The sequence below is a fragment of the Haemaphysalis longicornis genome, unplaced genomic scaffold (assembly GCF_048455015.1).
Source record: "Haemaphysalis longicornis isolate Haplotype H1 unplaced genomic scaffold, Haemaphysalis longicornis Haplotype H1 scaffold_9, whole genome shotgun sequence".
Taxonomy (NCBI): domain Eukaryota; kingdom Metazoa; phylum Arthropoda; class Arachnida; order Ixodida; family Ixodidae; genus Haemaphysalis; species Haemaphysalis longicornis.
In genome coordinates, this window is record NW_027526460.1 from 134,900,933 (window position 1) to 134,923,428 (window position 22,496).

Below are 22,496 nucleotides of genomic sequence, written 5' to 3' on the forward strand. Positions count from 1 at the left end.
CTCTTCGAGCAGTGCAAGTAAACCTGCGCGACGTTTAGATTACACTGCCAGGAAAACCTGAGCCAAAAAATATTACACGTGCACGTGAAGCAATGAGCGCGCAAATCACTGTGAAAGACGCGGAAAAAAACCATCCGCGCTGTTGTAAACAAATGAGATGGGCGTAGGCAGAGGGCGATAGCTGGGGTGAAGAAGACGAAGCTGCGCCCACTGCCTCGCTCACAGTATGTTCCATCGCCTTACGAGAACGGGTGTCTAGGTCGGCCTTCCCTCTTTGATCCGCCACATGCTGGTGCCGTGAAACCTGGGATTCGAGGCACGAGTGGGCCTGACTTTAGAAGCGCAGTGGCTGCGAGGCTCGCGAGGCCTGCAACCTTCGCGCCACTCGTGAGGCCTTGCCCTCGACCGCTGCCCATCATGGCTCCTGCCCAAGCCGACCCTCGTTTTTCTACGCCACCCCTTCCATTGGAACGCCTGAAGCTAACGCCGCAGGCTCCTGCGAGAGAAAATCACAGGGCTCATTATGGCAACCGACACCCTTGTCCAGGACCCGGCTCCGCACTTGACCGATCTGATCGCCAACATTTACCACTTTCATGACACGCCGAGCGAGATACGGGCCCTCGACGCTGCATTTCAACAAAACCTGACCGGCGACAAGCTTAAAGAAGACATTGCCGTATCCCAGCATTTTGACGACAAAATGCGCTCGTGTCAAACGCGTGTGCTGCTCCACCCGGTTGGCAAAGCCGCTGTGAATTCAGCCGCTGGTGGCTACGTCCGAACCACCTGGAGGAGTGACAGTCGAGAGTGCATGGGTGTTCCCAACGTACCGCAAAACACCCATTTTGTCTCTTTTCGACGGTTCAGCCAGAGACGTGCCAACAACAGCCCGAGCACACCATGCACGACGAATACGCAGCCAACGTAAGTTCGTCCATTTGGATGGCGCCTGGCGACTCTGCTGTCTACGCCACTCACAGTGAGACTCCTGTAACGAAACCGTGTACAGTGAAAGCAGAGGACCACACCCAGCGTCAAATGACTGTCCCGATCTGCCCTCAAAGTACCACCCTCGCCGTCTTCCCCGACAGTGAGAGCATGCTGCTTTCGAGCGACAGGAATGAGGCGCAGGGTGACGATAAGGTAGACGCGTTCCTGCCGTCCACTTCTACAACCAATGGCCGTGCCTTCACACCTTCTCGTGAGGCATATCCGCGTCCGCACCCGATCAAGGAGCTCAATGATTATGGCGAGAGCGAGCACAGCGGGCCTCCTTGCCAGCCCAGGATATTGTCGCCTGGCGATACCACCCGCAGTATGCACCTAGATGACGCTCCAAAAGGAGAGAAAACCGCCTGTTTGAAGTCGCGATGGAAGGGACTGATTCGACGCCCACCTACCCGAACAAAGCTGAGGAGCCATGCCTTGCGTCACGTCGTGGATAACCGCAACCGCATCCCAGCTAGACGCCGGACATTTCACCGAGTCTACAGATGCCTACCCAAATCGACTCCTTCGCAAATTTTGAAGCTCCGGCCCGCATCCTGCTTCCGAATCTGGTGCCTCCCCCAACCGTGTCGAATACAGCACAGAGCGGAATCACCGTCGGTTCAACTAAATAGCTTGCGAACCAAAGGTGACAGCCATACGAACACCACTAATTATGCTAGACTTCTTCTGTTCGCTCCAGCTACAGTCGTTTGCCCACCGACCAAGCAGTGCACCTTCTGGAACATGCTCGTTATCAAGAATCACATAAAGATACCCAAACTTATCGGATTCCCTTACGACCCCGGCAGCTACCCCAAGACCTGTGGTGCGAAGCGCGTGATCCTGATACACAGGGAACCACAGCAACTGGGGGACGCAGCATCAGATGAGAATAACCGCTTTAAGCACCGCCCGCACCAGCAGTCCAACATCATCCTGATCCCTGGGACAATATTCAGTCGCCCCATACGAAGGGTTAGCTTGAAGGTCAGTCCTTGGCTTCCTGGCCGGGGGGGAGTGTGTTGTAAATAAATAAGATGGGCGCAGGCAGAGGGTGATAGCTGGGGTGAAGAAGACATAGCTGCACCCACTGCCTCGCTCACAGTATGTTCCATCGCCTTACGAGAACGGGTGTCTGGGTCGGCCTTCCCTCTTGGATCCGCCACACGTGCTCCCTTCAATTTGCCTCATTATGCACCTCTGGCATGGCCTAAGCCATAGGCCTTGAGGCCATGGCTGCCTGTTGGCTGTCGCTGGTGGGCTTCGCGGCTTATTTCTCGGATTTCCTGCAATCATCCGCAGTTGTCGGCGCTCTGTACCAACCCCTTCTATGCCTGAACCTGTAGGCACAGTTTTGCCGTTTCTTTTGGGTTTTGAGTGCGCGCGGAGTTCGAGTGATAAGCTTAACACTTCCCTTTCAACCAGACCACTCGACAACAAACATTTATCACTTCAAAAACGCCCTGCCATCTCGGGAGCTTGCATGGAAATAGACCCCTCCATGCTGCGGAGAAAAAGGAGAAAACTCCCCTGCCTATCATATATCGAAGGCCGCCGGAGAAGACGCTGCGAGCCGCCTCTCCCCCCTCCCTCCCTCCTCTCCGGGAGAGAGCGCTCAGCTTTCATCGTGTTGTCCGCGGTCGAGGTGATTTCTCATCGCACGTAGTTTCGGTGATAGTGAACGGATTTTCGTAATTCTTTCGCGAGGAGATTGCCGGGACAATAGACTTTACCTTAAAATACATTCCGAGTAGTCAATGGTAAGTGTTGCAGGGTCCCTTTAAGATTACTAATCAAAAAACAGGGACGCCGGTGCACGTGGTCGAACTTTAAGATATTTCTAAAACTCATGCGTAATTAGTTAATAGTGCTGTTACACTCGACGCTGAATCGAATTTTGCGTTATTTGCGCCGATATCCGAACGTTCCGAATATACGCGCATCCGTACTAATTTCTAAGTTCCCTGGTTTTTCTAGACTATTCAAAGCCCCTGGGAATTTCCGGTTGGTGGAAGAAGCCTGAACTCGCCACCTTGCTCATTCTTTTACAAGCAGATTCGTCTTCGCGTAGCAGACGACGCCGAGTTCAGTTCACTTCGGCTTGCAGCGGCAGTACGCATCGACATGGCCATCAAAAAAAACGTGAGATTGTGGCTGGTGGCGCCATAGAGTAAACTCTATGGGTGGCGCCTCTGCGCGGAGAGAAACACTCTATGGAGGAAAAAAAAAAAAGTATAGCTGGTGAGCTGGCAAGTGACGTCAAGAGCACGACGTCAAAAAAAAAAAAAAAAAAAAGGCCTTTCAAAAGTGCGTCGTAGTTGGCATGGTTGTTGGGTTGTCTCACGGTCTCGCTGTTCTGTGGTTGTCTCTCCTCCTCTTTTTTTAAGCCTTTCTGTTCTGCGGCCAGCTGCGGGTACAGAAAATCATACATGCCAACTTATGACCTAGTACAAACATTTGCGTCTTCGAAAAATCATCATGCTCAGCAAGTAAAGTACCAGCAACTCGAGGTGAGTCGCTGCCACCGCGGCCCCTTTTCAAATCGACGCTCGCGTGCGCATTCCGCCGACCGTTGAGACGCGAGTCATGATAAGAGCGTAAAGCTTGCAATCGAACGTCGTGACAACGGCAACGGTCTGACCACTCGATGCGTTCTTACCATCTTTATCACGGCGTGACCAGGCTCAAGGTCGATTTAAGCCCGCATTGCGCAAGGACTCATTGCGGACCCTTGCCGCCGCCGTCGTCCGGGAAGTACGGCCATGTTGGCACCCCGACCGCGTTTTCGGAGCGTCCTACGTGCTGGTGAGGCCCAAAGAAAGAAACGCCGATGTTGAAACGCTAGTTAGGCCGCTGCTGGGTTGCGTGAGTTTTTGTCTGGGCGAGGCTAACCGCCCACTTAGCCGACCGCTGCAGAGAGGCCCCTGAGTGTCGGAAATGAGCAGTTCGGCTGAGCGCCTCTCCGCGCGTACATTATCGCCAGTGGGCCCGCAGCGCTGCGGTGCGCGTTGCGCGCGGGCCATGAAGTCGCCTCCTCGCTATCTGCCGCAGTGTTCGGGGTATCGGCCGTCGGCGACGGTTGGCTCTGCATATAGCCAAAGCGGTAAGCAGACTGACGCTGCCGGGTTGCAAAGCTTGACGGCGCGTTACCGCTTAAATTTCGTGGTAAATACGAAGGTTAAACCCACTCTTTTGTACAGCGTATTTTAATTATATCTTCGTTGTTAATGTGGACAAACGCGCACGTTCTGTCGACCTGTTTTGTGGCACATCATAAATGCACCGTCGTGGTTTTCAAGTGGTAAACTTGCTCGGCACTCACATTCGCTTTTTTAAGACGCGGAGATAAGATTTTTTTTTTTTTTTACTCACTGTGGCTCTTAATTTAAAGCACTGTGCCTAGCGCCAACCCATGGAATTTTTGTTTGTTGAAGTGTAGGTCGTTTGGTTAAGCACTTCCCACTGCACGCACCACCAGCCATATGTGCCGCGTGTCCTCAAGGCTGAATAACAAACGAGCTTTTGCGCGAGTTCGTAACGCCCTTCAGACGTGCGTGCTGACTCGGCTGCCGGTTAAATGACGCCGCAAGTTTCGGATTGACGTCCGAGATGGCCCGTGAGTAGTCCCAACTGTGGGCGTCACCTTTACTGGGCGTCGCCAAAGGAAACCGCATATTTCCGTCCGCAGCCGAGTGCGTGCTCGGAATGGCCTTGCATGAACTCTGCGAAGGAATGATGGTTTGTGTCGCACAAAAAAATTGAACGTTATTTGGGTTGTAGCGAACTTTCTGTGCCGAAAATGCATTCGCCGTGCGTGAGTAAATTTCAGAATACTCTTGTGCTCTGCGCGGTACCTCGCGAGTTGACACTTGTGAAAAATCTGCAGCAGTGCATTTACGCGCATTATTGTCTCCTAAACGTTTGTACTGTGCAGGTAACGAACCGCCCTTTATTGAGAAGGGTTGTATTCTGCAAGCAAAACTCTCTTTTTACCACTCACAAACGTTTGCTTAAACACCACAAATGCAAACAAATTAAGACTTCTGTGTTGTGTACTGCGTGGTCAGCCACATCGTCTTGCAAAAAATTCGCATGCTACCATAAATTAAGGAAATTGTGTGGTCCATCAAATTAACTAGCTTGTAATAAGTAGCACTAAACATTTCTGTTTGTGAAGCTCCGCGTAAGTAATCTTGTAAAATCTCGGTAAACGCGCATGCTGCAAAAAATTAACCCAATAGACAACAAGCTTTAGGCCTGTTCAGCAAGACTTAACACGAAGTTTTGCTATTTAATGAGCTCTAGTAGTGACCAGATGAGATGCATATATAGTGTTCTTTTTTTATAACTAAGGAGGGAAACTGGCTTTGCATGTCGATTAGAAAGTACGGTTAATTTTTTTTTCAAATGTTTCCCAATTTAAATGGTAGCACATCTGCAATATTTTAGCCTGAAAATTTTCAAGTAGTACATCAGCCACTGATTCCAAGTTTAAAATTCAAAGTACAGAGCCGTAATAAAACTGACACTTTGTGGATGCAATCGCTTGTGTGGTGAACAAATTGAGCGGAAAAAAAAAAAACTAAAATAAGATGAGAACTGGCTGGGACCGGTTACTAATAGCATGGCAATGCCGTACGGATGCTGATAACATTCCTTATCATAAAGGAGGGATCCCCATTCAGAAACTGGCGGGAAGTGAGGAACTGAATCCCCAGACAGCAGTTTTTCGGAGCGTGTCTAGTTCAGCCTTTGGCAGGTCTATTCCTTTGGGGAACAGTGCCTAAGTTAGTTTAAATGTATTGTCTGACTAGTATGCAGCTCAGGAAATTCTTTCCCTGTGGTCCATTTGTGACTGGCATAGTGCAGACAGGCCAAGCTTTCCGTGAGGCTGTTATAAGCTTTCCGCCAGACTGTTAGCGCACTATCTGTATCTTTCTAGGCCGTATGAAAGAGGACGGAGATAAGCATCACGTGTGTCTGTCGTGCAGTGCCCGTGTCGTATAGATTAAATACTCCACTTGTTCAGCTTATTGCGGGAGAGACAATCCAGTGGAGCAAATTGTGCATTTGCAAAATAAAAAGCCTCAAAAAAGAACAAGTGCTTACACAGGTTGAACATTCATCTCCAAGTTGTTTCACAGCGCGAGGTTTAGAGACAGTATAATTCCATATTTTGAATGTAGGATAGCCTAAGGTATTTCAAGCGTCCTTTCTGCATATTTGTACCTGGCATGGTGGGGAAATTTGCGTTGCGGGCAAGAAAGAGTGCAATATGCATAGGCTGGTTGCCTCGTGAGAAGTCTTGGAAATCAAGTTTGCAAAGCCTGGTCCCTTATAGCTTCTGGCCCACCATGTACCACTAAAGTGATAATGGTAAACTGGTTTGACTGACATGATTGAGATCTGTGTGAAACTGCTGGATTTTCAGGAGATGCCCAGTAACTGGCATCGCAGTATTGCTTCACAAAAGGAATGGAGTTATGGTCTTTCGAATTCAAGCGGAGGTTGCAGTTTCCTTGCATCGTGCAGTTGCCTTTAACTATGCGGTTAAACATCTTCAATACAGAGTGCCAACCTGTGCTGGCTGCGTTAGACTTATATCAAACACTGCACTCCCTCTGGGGTGTTTGTGCAATGCTCAGTGCAAAAAATGTCAAATTCTTATCGCACTTCAAACTCAAGCCAGCAATAGCCTGTATCAGGGCACTGACGACAATATGGGGAAGTTCTCGAAGGGTTCCAGCAAACACTGCGGTGTACTCAGCACTGATAGCGTGACAAGAGGAGCGGACCCCAAAAAGGAAGGTGGTGCAAGAAGAGGCCGATGCTGTTTCTGGGGGCGTTTCTGCGGAGCATTTCTTTGCGCGCAAGCTTGATTTCCTAGCAAAGGCTGCCTTGCGGGGCCAAAAGCCACGGCGAGCTTTCCTGGAAGGCTGTGGTGTCGCACCTTCACTGCCTTTAGCAAGCGCTCTCGTTTCTCAGCTTCCTCTGCACAGTCTTCACCAACTCTGAAAAAAAGGCGATGCTGGGGTACACAACTGAGGCTGTCGTTGAAAGCGGGGCTTTTGGGGGGAGGGGAGGGAGAGGAAGGGGTGAACATGGGAGGAGGTGGTTGCTACGTGTGAACCCGAGCTGGGTTTTCCAGCTGAACTAAAAGAAATTAAAGGGGTTTTGTTTTGAAAGACATTGGCGTGGACATGCACGCTGTACGCATGATACTTAAACGAAGGCAGGCACAAATTGTTTGAGACAGCAAAATGCGAGATACAGTGAGACCCTGCTTATACGACCTTCTCTGGAGTGCACGAAAGCGCCGCATAATCAGGGTTGTCGTATCATCCGAACAGGATAAATCCTTCCATCGAACATGGACCCGCACAGCGGGTTAGCTAGCAACTTTGTTAAACTACCATGCCTACTTGCCTCCCGTATTTGGGAATCCCCGTTTAAAACCCGAAATTTCTTTAAAAAGACAAAATGTCCTCACATTTTGCGTCCCATGCCGTAGCAGACTGCCACCTGGGAGCCACGCACGTACAAGATAAGTTACTGTAGATGCGGCGGAGCAAGATGAAAGGCGGATGTAACCGCTGACAGCTGCAGGACCTTATCACCGAGTGTCAGTTGTTGCTGTCTCGCAGTTCAGTTCTTGGAAACTCCCTGATAACGGCTGCGAAGTCTGCATGTGCTGGAAGAAAAGTCTACGAAAGAAGCTAAAGAGACAACGAAGGAGATCCCAATTGGTTGAAGAGAAACAAATGGCCGCGAGAAGTGGCGAAGGGGGTAAACAAATAGAAGCAGTGTTTGTGGTGGGGAAAGGAGCCGGCGAAAGAGGGCGAAGAGAGCAGCTCGGAGGAAATAAACGGCGGAAAGACGCAGCATCGAAGTCCGGAAAGGAAGCACCGCCAGTTTTCGTGACAGCCGTCAACATGAAGTGGATGCCATTGCACTCTTGCGTTCAATTCAATTCTTTATTTTCCTTTGGGAGAAAGGGGCTTGAGCTGAAAGCTGTGGATCCCGCTTGAGAGAGGTGTTAGGTGTGGTATTAGGGTTGGAAGTTTGTTGGGACCGCGGCGATTTCAGCGGGTTGTCTCACAACTGTGGTTCCACTGTGCAAATGTCAGTTTTGGCATGAGTGCCATATTAGCTGTGAGAAAATTTTGCAGGTTTGTTCGTTGGCTAACTACGTAAATTTTATTTGGTAGTAATCTTTTCTTAGTTCTTGCAGTTTGTTGTAAACAGTCGTTGGCCAGTTTGTACCCGCAGATAGATTGGCCCATGCTATCAGGCATGAAACGAGAGAGCTTTGCGCTTGAGCCTTTGTTGACTGTGGGAATATTTCCAGCTTTATGCCCCAGCAGACAAAATGAAAGGAGCCCTTTTCAGAGGGAATGCCAGCTTGTGGCTTGTTATGATGCCAGTTGGTCTACAATGATTGGCTTATTTCTGCCATTCAACCTTCCAGCGACAGAGATCATCGCTTCAACTTTTAGTGAGAGCTACCAGTCAAGGACACCACTGATGGTGTAGGGTTGGCGCACCTTGTTGATCGTATGTGTGAAAATTGAATTGGAAATTTTAGGGAAGAGAGAAAAATGCAGGAAAAGGAGAGAGAGAGAGAGAGTCGCAGCTGAGATGTGAAACCACACCCCCAATGCGCTACTATTGGGCTATTGGGTGGGTCTACTCCTCTCCATTTTATGGGGACATTATCTTTATTTGAGCAAAAGAGAAGACTGCAAGTTATTGTGCAAATTTTATCACAATTGCAGTTTTGATGTCCTGGTGATTGGTCTTCCTGTCTGTGTGAGAGAGGAATGCTTCCACTATTGCACAGCCGCATGGGCGGGTGAAAGCAAGGCCTGCTTTGTTTATCATGTTTGCGCACGAGGCTCTTTTATTAGCGTGGTCTCTCAAACAGGACGCTGAGTGCTGTGTTGACATCCCTTATGCGCATGGCTTGTATCGGGGGTATCTGGAGCAGACTGATTGCGAGAACAGGATCCGGCGCTGCGTCTGGCTGCAAGTGATAGAGCAGCGGTTGGCGGGAAGCTGCTGTTGCCTGGTCTGCAGTTCCTGCTTCAAAATGAGGCAGTTTACGTGTCTTTTTAGAGAATTACGCAGCATCTACCACCAGCAGGATGTCCTGTGAGCCTCGCCCACCACGGTGGCTCAGCGGCTGAGGCTGTGTCCTTGGACTGATAAGCTCAAGGACACTGGTTCAATCCTGTTTGTGGCACCCGTGCGTCTGATGGAGGTGGAAAATATACATTTGTTAAGATTTCAGCATGTGTAAAAACTCCCCAGGTTGTTTTTAATAAGCCCCTAGCCATCCTCAAAACTAATTGAAGCCCGTCTTCAGAACCAACTACGATGCCTGCAGCTCACCCCCACGGGTCGTCGTCTGCTGAAAACACTTGGGCAGCAGGCAGTACAAACTCTGGACTCGCCACAACGCATATGCTCACTAATGCAGCTCAACATCCACGTCCTCCCCATCCTGCATCATGTGCGGCCTGCTTACGTCGTCGGCCGTCACCAGCACCATACACACCTCCTCAGAAAATATGGCACCAACTGGACCACCTTGTGTACGGACACGTCAGCCTACCCTCAACAACCCGCTCAAGTCACTACCATTGCGCGCTTTGACAGTACCGCCCTCATGTCGGTGACACCCTCCGAAGAAGCAACCATTGCCTTCGCCATGACCCAAGCCACAAGTCTCAGCATAACGATTCTGACTCCCAAGTTTCCTGTTCCCGTTTTTCACTCAGACACTGAGGAAAAATAATGTATAGGAATTGAAACAACCCATTGCATTGGGGTCGGGCGAGTGACTAGATGTCACAATGAAAACCAATGCCGATGACCATACCTTGGCAAAGTTGGCGCGACTCACTCAAACTCGCTCACAAATTTATTTTCGAATCGCCACTCACTCAAACTCACTCATCGCTGAGCAGCACATGTGCGCTCACTCAAACTCGCAATGAGCGCAAAACTCGGAACTCACTCGGACCCAAAACTCAAAATGTACTGAAAACTCCGAATGTGCTCACTCAAAATGTACTCAAAACTCAAAATGGACTCTGTACTCAAAATGTGATCAAAATGTACTGAAAACTCAAAATCTACTCAAAACTCAAAATGTACTCAGAACTCAAAATGTCCTCAAAATCTACCCAAAACTCAAAATGTACTGAAAACTCGAAATTGTACTCATTCAAAATGTACTCAACTCAAAATCTACCCAAAACTCAAAATGTACTAAAAACTCCAAATGTATTCAGAACTCAATGTTCTCGCTCAAAATGTACTCAGTTTTGGCATTGCATTGTTCGGCAATGCTTGTAATGCCAGGTGATGGTGTTGCCCGTCACACCAGGCGAAGGTACATTGTGGGTCCAGCAGATGACGTTGCCTCAACGGCCGTCCATTGTGCTGAGAGAAGGTACCCTGCTGGGCTGACAGATGGCGCCACCGCCTCAACAGCCACCCGGTACATGATCTCTGCTCGTGCACCTGGGGGTGAGAAGGGGCAGGAAGGGAGAATGTAAGAAAGCGCAGCCATCAGACGAGCTTTCTTGACATGGACGTAGAATTGGTGGAAGGTCCCAGTATGCTCGCTGGTGAACCATGGAAACAGTGGTCATGGAAGGGCTAGAACATCAGCGTGCTTGCTTGCCCACGTACGCCAGCAGCAGCTCCACTGTTTCATTAGAGCACAATAAAGTTATTCTCTCTCTGACTCTCCTGCCCTTTTCCCTGTCGTTTCAATAAATTCCTCTCCCCTTCCCCATCCCCACTATGGAATGCCTCGTAGTCCAAGTTGTTCGGCACGTACGGGCCCCATAATTAAAAAATAAAGCCCTTCCACTCTAAAGACTGAAGCCAGCGAAGCTGTCGCTAGGGTGGATTTTGCTATAGTGAGCATTTATATGATCTTGTTATTGGCTCACGTCAACATTCCAAGCGAGCAAGTTTATCTTCATGTGGGAGTGATTCGCAGCTACTTTGACAAGGTGGCATTGAGGCGGCGGCTGCGCGTTTGCAATTCTGTGTGTGCTCACTCTCCTTCAATTCCCACTCTTTTCCTTTGAGCAAACGACACGCGTCCGTCCTGTAGAGAATTGAAAGTGCGACAGCTGATAATGGCGCTGGTGCCATTATCAGCTGATTGCCCAACTTGTGAAAGAGGCATCGGTGGTTGCGAGGGGTATAAACCTTTTGAAAGAGGTGTTGGTGGTGGCGAGGAGGAGTGGAGAAGCGGTACCGAGTAATTCGTCGCCTCCGGAAGAGAACCCAGAATCCTAGCCATATAAGCTTAGCTGTAAAAATCTTTCCTTGTTTTGAAGTACAGTACAGCCATCTGGTGGATTTGTCACACTGTTGTAGGCACTACTAAACTGCTGTAGATTGCCTAGAAATCGCGCCAAAACATTTTGAAGTATATATATGCCGTGGAACCGTTGTTAATTTTTTTTTCTCAGGGGGGTCAGCTTCTCAGCAGCTCAGGGGTCAGCTTCTACCCGTGATGAGGAAGAGGAGGAGGAGGATAGTAGCCTTTTTTTATTCACGGAAATTTTGGAGAACCAAAACTACAAGAAATACAAAAAAATCATCTATGTCTATGAACTGCAGGGTCATCATCTTGGGGGTATACATTCTATAAGGGGAGGTCAGGACATCGAGACCACCCCTCTGGATTTGCCAATGGATGGTATTAGAAACACACTGACATCGCCAGTTTTCACCGATGTCTTGTGTAGGGTAGAACCTGCACAAAAGCTTAACACGCTGGTGTATGCAAAAAGTGAAACATTTTGCAGTTTTGAAACACGTGTGGTAGTTGTCGTGCTAAGCATTTTTGTGGGTGAGCCTGGAACGTGCAGCAGGGCACGTGGCCGAACGAGCCTAGTGAACTTATCTGTATGCCTTGCGCTCGTGAGGGCAACAGTTCGAGAGGAGTGCTTGCCTGAGCAGGGCAAAGACCCTATAACCTGTGGACTTGCATTTGCTGTAGCTGCTGCTGCTTATCCCATGCTATCATCCTCCACTAAGAAGAGGGCTACACTGGCAGCCTGTGTGCTGCAAGTTCATGGATATGGACAGAGCTGTCTCTGAACTCCTGACAAGATAACCTAACCTCACCATTGCTTTTTGCCAAGTGATACGAGGCAGTTGTCATGCGTGCCAGGCTCATAGGTAGGAAAACCAGTTTCACCTGACGACTCTAAGCTATTGTATTTCTACTTGTATACATTTGGGTAGCTTATGTAGAGTTCACCGTTTATGGGGAAAAGTTACTTTTGGATACTCATCATTGAAACAGCTGGGTAGTTTCAACCCTGCACATGTAAATTGTAACTGACTACTGAAAAAGAAAAGAAACACCCTTATATTGCGAGATTACACTTTTGTGTTGTGATCATAGCCCTGTGTATTGAGGTCGATTGCCCCCAAAGCATCGTGAATGTGGAAGCATGGCATCTCTCTCTGTAGAAGGGATGGCCAATTGAAATAGTTCAAAAGTAACCTGGTCAGGAACCATATTTTGCAAAACTGCAGCTGCCCTGTCTCCCAGCCCGTTCTAGGGTCGCCTGGCCAAGTTACTCGCCCTCTTGCTTCAGTTGTCGTTGGTGTGCCAGATCAAACCGGAGCTCGTGAGTGCTCTCAAGATAACAGATTGTGTGATCATAAACACGGCTGCCTTATTTATGTGTGTCAGCTATCGCGTGGAGCACCTCGTGTTTACCTCAACCGACTGCTTACGGCACACCATTTCATTTCCTTTGTTGCCACGTGGGGACTTTCCCACACCAGCTGTGGAAAATGGAACGGGGTACGACGCATGTACGAAGGTCGGGACTTTATCTACCAATGTTTTCATGCCGGCAGGTGCTTAGGGAGGGTATTCTGTAGCTATCACATAGGTAACCTCAGCAACTTATTTCAAGCAGCGTGTGCGTGTCTGGGATTCCCTGCTTCGTTTTGCATTTTTAGCCAGGTAAAAGCCGCATCGAATTTTTCCTACGAAGTACTTAAGTGCAGGTAGGCAGCTCGGTACGATCGCAAAGTGAAAAAATATTAAGCTGACACGAAATCCTGTATGACCACATAGCCACATGTACATCCAACTTCTTGGTCAAAAAAAAAAAAAACAGCTGCGATATTGGCACACAGTTGTCTTTTTCGTCAGTGCCTTTCCTCAAGCAGCAAGGTATTAACTTTTTTTTTCTTGTAAGGGGATTAAAAACAGCTTTTTATTTTCTCATTCTGTCTATGCACTGCTTTTCAAGTTGGCTTTACGTTGCACATAAAGTATTTTCCCTGCATTGCTTAAGGGTGACTAGCCATGACGAAAGATTGCACGTTGTAGAGGCAAGCCTGCGCTCCAAGGCATATGTCTAGCTCTGGCCAGACTTGTTTGCCTTGTTTAAAAGCATGAGTCAGCTCTGCCTCAAAGGCAAAAGCATGACTCAGCTCTGCCTCAAAGGCGTTCAGGATGATGCCACCACATTCTTCAAGTGATAAATTCCTTAACAGAACCGTTGTCACGTTTCAAGGGAACTGCGCTGACGACACTGGCAGCTTGATAACAAGCGATACTGTGCTCTGCTAATCTGTTGCAAATTCCTCCAGGCTAAAGATCATCAGTTTGGATGTCAGTACTCCAGTGCGACAAAGTTTCTAATTGCCTTTGTGATTTCAGTTGCCATTTTCATTTGTAAGCAGAAAACAAATGGTGCAACACTTTTGCACATAATTAAGCACCCTGACTTGTTCACATTAAGCTGTGGCCCTCGGTTGTTCAACCCATGGAAACCTCATATTTGATATTTATTGAATATCTGCTGCTTTACTTTGAAATCATGATAGCTTACTGTTTCTGTCGAAACATATAAAAGTCTGGAAACATAAAAACTCACACAGAGCACGACAAAATAAGGTAAGTAGAGACAGAGACACACGAGAAAAACTTGCAAAAAATTAAAAGGAAGTCCTCTTGTTGAAACGTCAGTAAACTTTTATTTTTGAATGCTTTTATACATACATACATACGGGCTGTTTCATTTGACCTTGGTCAAGAATTCATCTAACTTTGGTTATGAAATAATTGATATTTAATGACCTATTGAATAAGTGCTGCGAAAAAAGTTTAGTTCCAAAGCTCCAGAGCGCACAAAAATATGCCGCACTGAATTTTCTGCGAAAATTGCCATTGTCGGTGGGAGGGAAATGATAGCAGTTCAATTAAACGTCTGATAATGGATAGGGCTACAGGTGGCTGATACAGCAGGGCAATGGGCAGTGCATGCTGTGCTGGGCGGTGCTTGAAAGGTGCATTTCAGGTCATTTCAGGTTCATTTCAGCTGGTCATTTCAGGTTCGAAAATATGATTCGGCAATGTATCGGCAAAAACTGTTGCAATCACCGTTTTTTAACAGCGGAGCTGTTGTAGGTCGAGCCTTTTCGTCCGTCTGCTGTAAGTCGTGCGTCACGCAGGGCTACGTAGGAGCAGGTTCCCAGATCCACTGATAGAGGGCGGAAGGTCTCGCAGGGGCAGATTCCTCTCCCTGCCGCTCGCGTGAGCTGCCGATTCCTTTTTGTGAATTCTAGAATTTGTGCAGCGACTGTTCTGCCGTTCTTGGGTGAGCGCCCCTTGACGTCTGAGCCGACACTACGGAACCTCAGCTTCGCTATTTCAGCAGATTTCACACTGGGTGGAATTGGGTTTAATTCTTTCTTCTTTTATTACCTCCCCCCTCCTCCTCCACAGCTTTACAACAAAAATTTTGGCCTGAGCCACCTGCGAAAAGGTTGTTTTATCAGTGCCAATTTTTAAACGAAAATCTAAAAGCAAGCTGATGTGTCTTAGGCCACCCTGATTGGTTATTATTTAGTGCCTGGCTATAAAATTAATTCTGGTTTTGATTATTATTTACTACCTGGCTAGAAAATTAATTCTGGTTTAATCGAGTTACACAGCACTCTGCGTAAGCGAACTCTAGGCGAGATTTGAAGTGCACTTTCTGGCGATGGAACAGGCAGCTCTTTGCTGTACTGATGCTGATGTGTAATTTTATTAGATGTCCTCTACTTGCAGGAAACTTAACTTTTTATGTTAAAATTGCATGCTCATTTCTCTTGTGATATTAGTATCACGTGCAACGTCAGTGACGAAAATGGCAGGCCACAAATATAAAAAGTGTTTACGAGGCAGGAAGAGGTGCAGCCAAGCTGGAGTGCTTGCTTTTTGCCCAAGTGCGGTCTTTTAGGTCTTGTTGCCTGGAAGACAGCTTGCAGCTCTAGCACTCCAGATTATGTTCCCGGCAGCCATCAGATAAGGAGGGGTCCATAAAAGATTTCCGCAGAGAAGTTCTTGGCAGGCTACCTGGCGGCTGGCTTCTTTTGGACGTTGCCAACTCGTACCAAAGTAAGCTGCTGCGTACTTGACGATTCGTTGCCTTTGTTCGGGATTAACAATAAAACGTCAACCCTGTGTGCTGGTGTGAAATTTAATTTACCAACGGCGACGGAACGGCAAAATGGGATGATACATGGAGCATCTTTCTTTTCGTCACGTCAGAATTTCAAAAATGAAAAGGAGCAGCTGGGTGCATTGTTTTTGCGTGTTTGCATGTCGCATTGAACAGTGACCGGTAGTGAAATGGAGGATAGAGGCTGCGAGCAGGGCTGCGGCTTAGTGATGATGAGACCATGTTGTTGCCAATGTAGGTGGTTCAGCATCCACCAGGGCGCAAATTCGGTATCTCGTGCCTTGGAAGGTGCAAATTTTGGGCTTTGAACACTGAAAGCAGAACCTTGCATCCTGCAGGATAAAGCAGAATCGAGGAATTTTCAAACCAGGGGTGGTATTTTCGAGTTTTGTCCCTTTTGCGTCCCTTTCAAAAGTGTCTCTTTTGGCGAGCCCTGATTGGCTAAAAGCAAACAACCGGAAGTGACGTAACGCAAGCGCGGCAAACTTATTGCCAACGCCCACTGCTTAACCGGAAGTACGTCACGATGAAAGGGACTCAAAAGGGACGTTTTCAAAAGGGACAGTTCTGAGAATACCGCCCCCAGGATATTCTTTATATGCAGTGATTTGAAATATTTGAGTTAGGTATGAACCGTTCTGAGGAAACTATACGCTGTCTTTAGAAGGTGTACCATTGGGCTCTTTCATGGGTTGTCTCCCACCCCACTGCACTTTTTTTTTAACCGTGGAGTTCAATTCATGGGACTGTTGCTGACTGCACGACTTTGAAAAAGGCTCAGTTTTACTTTATGGTGTAAAGTGATAAAGTGGGGCTTGTAGGTGGGCTGTGTGGAACAGGTGAAGTGTTTTCCAGGTGATTTAGCTGCACTCTTAGATTAAGGAGGTGTGGATTCGTTTAGTGCTCTACAGTACTGTGTGATTGGGTGTAACCGGACGGAAATTTCACATTCGTCATATCCGCGCGGCCGCAGAATGGTTTCGGATGTGGATGCACTGGTAATGGTTACTTTATCAGCACGACTCACGTTGTTGGCGTGCAGTCTGTCCATTCAGAAAGGCAATATCCTGTCGGTACTTTTGATAGAAGTGCCCTTCGTAATTATCAGCAGATAGCTGCTCGCTGGGGGTTGCCGTGGCACTCGCAATTCAGGGGGGAGTATGCTTACTGACTGGCCGATGACTGTCACAAGCTGCTTGCAACGTGGTGGATGCTACGCGGTTCTCAACGAAGCCCCCCAACGAGCACGTCTAAGCCATTGTGACATTCTGCGGAGCCTGGCTGAAGATAAGCGGCAATAGGCGTTGAGTCGTCAAGTGGAAATAACTGCCTCCGTACACCGCATAGCCTCTACCCTGCTGAATGTAACTTGTGTGAAGTGAACTACAACTGTTCCGTGCATAGTGAAAAAAGGAAAGTTTGTGCCTCGTTCTTAATCAGCGCTGAAAGCAACTGAAAACAAATGGTGAGCTTTGGTATTTTTGGTTACTTTTTTAGTCCCTTTTCACTGTCCGGTTTTACGTCCACTGATAGCAAGTGTTGTGCTCTCGAGCACCTGAATTGCGCTAAAGTGTCAGAAAATTTACTTTCACTCACACTTGGATTGGTCATTTGTAATCTGTAATGGCGAAGGTGTTTTCATGAAGCGTCGCTCTGTGCCATGTGCAGAGAAACATTTTGCTGCGAAATCTACAAGTGCAAATCCGCTCAACCCACCGTCTTACTTTCGGTTGAGTAATGTCTTTTCTTTTTTTTTTTTGTACCATAGGGACAAGTTGTGTAACTATTCCTCGCTTTCAAGCATACACGGTTTATAGTAATGCCTGGTGGCTTGCTGCGAGATAAAAATGGAAGAAATGTGGTTGGCTTTGCAGTTACACTGTTACGGCATACCTGTAAGCTGTCCAAATACTGAGACTCGAGATTTTGAAGTGTATATCGTTGTTTACAAAGCTGCTAGCCCAGGGTGGGTTGTTAGAGGATGGGTAAAAACAAGCTCAATAGAATTGAAGTACACATACGAGAATCATCAGAAAGCACAGCTTAATTCTACTTTCAGCCAGGTTGGTTCTTAGTACACGTCAGGAGATCGTCACACGAACGGCAGTGGCAGTTTCTGTTCAGACAGGTGAACAGTGTTAGTGTTGTCTTCAATTGAACCTGTTAATAATAGCAATGGAAAGGATGTCTTGGATTTTTCATTGATAACAAAGCTTTCCTATCTTGGCAGAGGTTCTCCGAAGATGCAGGCCGCCGATTATAGCGATATACTATTTTCTCTTTTCCCACTTGGTAGAGCTTGGCTTATAAGGTTTTTGGACTAATACAGTGCAAAAAGAACTGGAAGGATTTTTTTCAAATTACATCCTATTGGACTGAAGTGGCCTTACATTAGCGCCAAGCCGAACCGCTTGTCCTAAAGGCTTGAAATTTGAGGAGTGCATTCCTGTCATGGTGTAAATGCACATTATGGCTGAGTTTAAGATTAAAAACGACAGAGAGTACACGATGCATGAATCTAGAAGCCGAGGCCGATCTCTCCTTAGTTCAAACAGCAGTGATGCTACCAGCTTAGGCCGCTTTGGAGCAGCTTTTGGAGCAGGCGAAAATGCGTTTTGGAGCAGCAAAACCAGCTTTCGGAGCAGGTGTTGATAGAAGCAATTTTAAGACACGTATTGCATTCACGATAGATAATCGCTAAAAGCACTCCCTTCAACGATAATAAAAAATTAAAAGAACCCTGCACATGGATATTTCGTCCCCATTTTCATCAGTCTCCTAAAGAATGTCTGCATTGGACTTTGTGCAGCGGCCTGCATAACAAAAATTTAAAAAACAAGCTCTCATTTTTACACAATAGAATATTGACTATTAACAAACTAAAAATTGTTCGTCACAATATGTAAAATCGAGCACAATTGGAAGGCTACCGTGGGAGCATGGACCAATAACATCAGTAGTGCCAACATCAGTAGTGCCACGGCTTTCACTGCATAATTGAACATCGCGCTCTTCCCCGTGTTGCACATGCATCACTATTTAGCAGCGTCAGTGCTGCCACCGTAAGGGTCTAAAATTACAAGCCACCGATAGCAGCGCTATTGTTTACAAAGGCAGTGGGCAGCCATTCTGGCAACCAACATGCAGCACCAGGCTGAATCTTGCCCCTTCCCGACACGTTTGCTGCAAGAAACCAAAACGCCTCCGTTAATGACAAGGTAGCCCCCCCCCCCCCCCCCCCCTCCTACGCCGAGACTATGTTAATTCGCTGCGAGGCCGCATGCGCACATTTCACCTTCAATTCCCACGTATGTGAATTCTTTGCCTCTATGAACTCTACGTGAAATCTAACACGGGCGTCGTCATATGCGTGCCGTACTCGTTAAGCTCGGACACAGCGTCAGGCGCCGTGAAATTGCCGTACTCGCTCACCGGCGCGCGGCCCGAACTATGTAACCGTTTCCTGCCCTTGCATACTATTTTCTCCCCCTTGCACTTTGCAAATTCTCATCTGTTTCCAGTAAAATCTCAATGATACGAATCTCGCAGCACCGCAAAAAATATTCGTATCATCCGAAATTCGTGTGAATAACACAGACCAAAAAATTAGGCAATAAAACAAGTTTTCGATTATTTCTTTTTTTACTTCCGCCTGACGAAATCCGTGACGTTTTTCTGATTTTTTTTTAACTCCATGTCGCCGATCGGTCCTTTCTGGACTTTAGTCTGCTCACTCGCGGTGCTCAAGCTCACTCACTACAGGAGCGTTTTTGCACGCGATTCGTGCGCGTCGGCGGTGCGCGCAATATTTTCACGCCCGCGTCGGCGATTCGGAATTACGCGCGACGCGCGTGGCAGTGGGAGGAGCCTGATAACTTGCGCCAATGGGAGGGCGTGCGCCTCAAGGCGGCAGTTACGAAGCACTCGAGATGGCCGACTGGCTCCGCCGGAGATGTTTAGGCTTAGCACCCTGACAGATATTTCATGGGCGCTTTCACTAACGGCGCGGATGTTTTATAGCACCGTTTTCGCTCACATTATTAGCTCATTTACCGCACAAGAAACTTCGTGTATGCTTTGAGCGGCATTTTAAAGAGCGTTTAGAAGCGGTCTCTTGAGCGTCCCGCCCCACTTCGCGACCGAAATGGCCGGCCGCGCCCCGCGCAGCGTGCGGGCGGTTTCGCGGCGGTGTCAGCGTGCCTGTGGAGTGCGCGGTGCGTTTTCGCGAGCAGAAAACAGCTTGCCCGTTCCTAGAGAAAGAGCGACAAAGAGGGCAGAGAGCCCGCATGTCGCCATGGCTTGCTCGCTTGGCAGCCGGGCGCCTCCTTGACTCCTTATCATCCGCCGGGCACCGCAGGTCCGTTCGTAAAAGCCAAATTTTTTCCCATTTCAAACAGTGCGATTTCACTGGAACTTATCAGAAATCCGTATCATCCAGATTCCACTGTAACTACAACTCCTGCGTCCTCATCTCTTGCCTACTTTTCTTCCAGCACAACTCCGCAGACACCCGGTTGACGCGTACGCTGTCGGGCCGCATTGGCGAGCGAGTACGGCAATTTCGCGACGCCTCGAGTAGTTGCCGAACTTTAAGAGTACGGCACGCATACCACGACGCATATCGCCGCCCGAAGACCGCGAGGCAGACGGTCGCGACGGCGGCAGCCGGTCTCACGAGTCCAATGGGTGCGAAGCGCACTGCACGGAATTAACAGTCTCGGGTAGGAGGGAGATTTCACAACGCCTACGAGGCGCCAGCCGCAAAACGCATCATCGCCGTTATCGCAACAAGGGCCAGTTTGCTTAGGCTAGGCTCGGATTGCGTCCTGAAAACAGGTGCACCGCGATGTCGCTTTCAATGGGGAAACTCAAGTAGTTAGTTTCGTTTCTGAAAGTCGGCGTACACCCTTGGGCGCAAGTTGGGCGCAGAACCGCCAAATTTAGAGGAAATGTAGCAGGATGTAGCAGCCAGAGCACTTGGGCGCAGTTTGGCGCAATTGGCGCAGCGGTAGCATCACTGAAACAGTAGTGCGTGCATGATCTACCAAATGGGGCCTGGGAAACGTTACTGTCAGGTGTTGGCATTGTTGGGGGCTGTGTTATTGCCATTTCCGGGCCAACGCCTGTGTTTTATTTGCGGCAGCATGTGGATGAGTGTACGAAAACATGGCCGGAAGTGACAGAATCAATAAGGTGCTCATTTAGGGACTTTGTATTTTGGGACATTAGAGATAAGGAGGCGGTTTTTAGGGTGTGACCCGGACAACACGTCAGTCTGGCGTGCAAGGCGGGATTACGCAGGACGTAACCAGACCTGTTTGTAAGAGGAAGTTTCCCACGGCTCGTTTGCTCATTTCCTTCTCGCAAGGAAGCCGAGGCAGTCGCTTGACGTCATGGCGGGAAGTCCCATGACATGGCCAGCTATCTTTCTCAGTGTGTGAGGCAAGATTTCAACACAGTAAGCACAGCTGCCGCGAAACTGCTGTGCAGGGTAAAAAAAAGTGTGCGTCTTCAAAAATAGTTTTGTTTTGGCCCTCGTGGATGGACTGCTATATTTGGACAGCACAACCGATTGCAACGTGTAAGTTTCTGCTACGCTGCAGTGGTTTTGTCGTCATCTCTCACACTATTAGATTGGGTGCTTTGTATGTTATCTCTCTGCGCAGCTTGTGGATGCCATCCTTTGTTGTCGAGTATCAGAAATAACTAAGGGGGTGTCACTAGCCTAGAAAAGTGGAATTTTCAGGGAATTTTACAAATCTAGAAAAAATTTGCCATGCAGGCTTCTATTGTGGTTTCATTCAAAGTGGACAAAAGTCCTGATAGTGCTGCCTCTTAATAGTTTTGGTACCATTCAAGCCGCAAAAAGAACGTTGTACGGATTGTCCAGAAGTCTTCACAGTGACTGCCAGCCTTGCCTTGTTTTCCGGAAGACGGCTCCAGCAAGGTGGTACAAAATGATGCGATGCTTTCGATTTCTGCGAATCAACACGGCGCAATCAATGCCCACGGTAGAAGCGTCCACCTCCATTGCCTGCTCTGCTAGCAAGTTACAGTACAACCTAGTGACGATCTGCATAGAGATAGTTCTAGTGACTGCAGTGGTGCCCCTGTCCGGGGGGGGGGGCGTCTGTCCAACGCGACAAGCATGACGACCTTCAAGAGCACTTTCAGGAAACCGTGTGCTACGTAGAAAGCGGTTTTTCACTGTGCATAATGGATGGTGTGTAGTGGCCAATTGAAGCCTGCGACGACTACTTGTTGGAAAACATAGTGAGAGAGAGAAAGAGAGAGCAGGCACCATTCGTAACCTTTTGGGGCATAGTAACTGTGGGCGTGCTCGCAATTTCATTCATCAATCTGCACGTGTTCTCCACCATTTCAATTAAAGCAGTTCCACTGACGCATATGGTGCGATAACATGATAACATCTGGCCAGAAGAGCTTCCAGAAGATTAGATAACAGCTGAACCTGTGCATGCGAAGGGGGGGAGTGAATGAATCGGGTCAGATAATGGGGAGGGAGCATAGCAAGTCTGTCACTAGTCACTGCTGATAATCCTATCTGATTACTTTGAACCAATGCTGAGATTTCAGCTTCCTTTCTTTGTTCATTGTTAGTGACTGCAACAAAAGGAAAAAGTCCTCCACGTTGTTTGTTCGAAACAGATTGTACATCCACGTGTGTTGAGAGAATCGAGCTAATGACAAAAAATCTCATGCCAGTGTTTTGGTATCAGGACATGAAGATACCTTGCTTTTGAAGTTACATAGTTTTTCTTGCAGCTCCCTCTTATAACAGACACTATCCTATGGGATTAGGGATTAGAGTTTCTTTTTTTTTCCCCATAGATTGCGTATTCACTTCGCTGTTTGTTTTATCTGCCCCCTTGTGTTTTATTATTGAATGAGTTAAACTCTCCAGCTTACTGTTTGAATTGTATTTGCAACAAATATATTTTTTCACCTCAACTGTCAAGGCTTTTTTATTTTTAA

At 47.9% G+C, this 22,496-nt stretch overlaps 1 protein-coding gene across 6 annotated transcripts in view; it reads left to right on the plus strand.

Annotated features, from left to right (window-relative positions):
* The first annotated feature begins 3,312 nt into the window (after positions 1-3,312).
* LOC144152973 (putative inhibitor of apoptosis) overlaps positions 3,313-22,496 on the plus strand; it is a 53,935-nt gene continuing 34,751 nt past the window's right edge. Inside the window, exon 1 of one of the 6 annotated variants that reach the window (XM_077684577.1) lies at positions 3,313-3,503. In XM_077684577.1, coding sequence (XP_077540703.1) covers positions 3,423-3,503 — 81 coding nt within the window. In that variant the 5' untranslated portion in view covers positions 3,313-3,422. Of the gene's footprint in view, positions 3,504-3,642; positions 3,799-3,831; positions 4,097-4,777; positions 4,808-15,292; positions 15,437-16,696; positions 16,966-22,496 lie in introns of those variants that run through there. The other 5 variants (XM_077684583.1, XM_077684580.1, XM_077684578.1 and 2 more) reach the window with 5 other exon arrangements.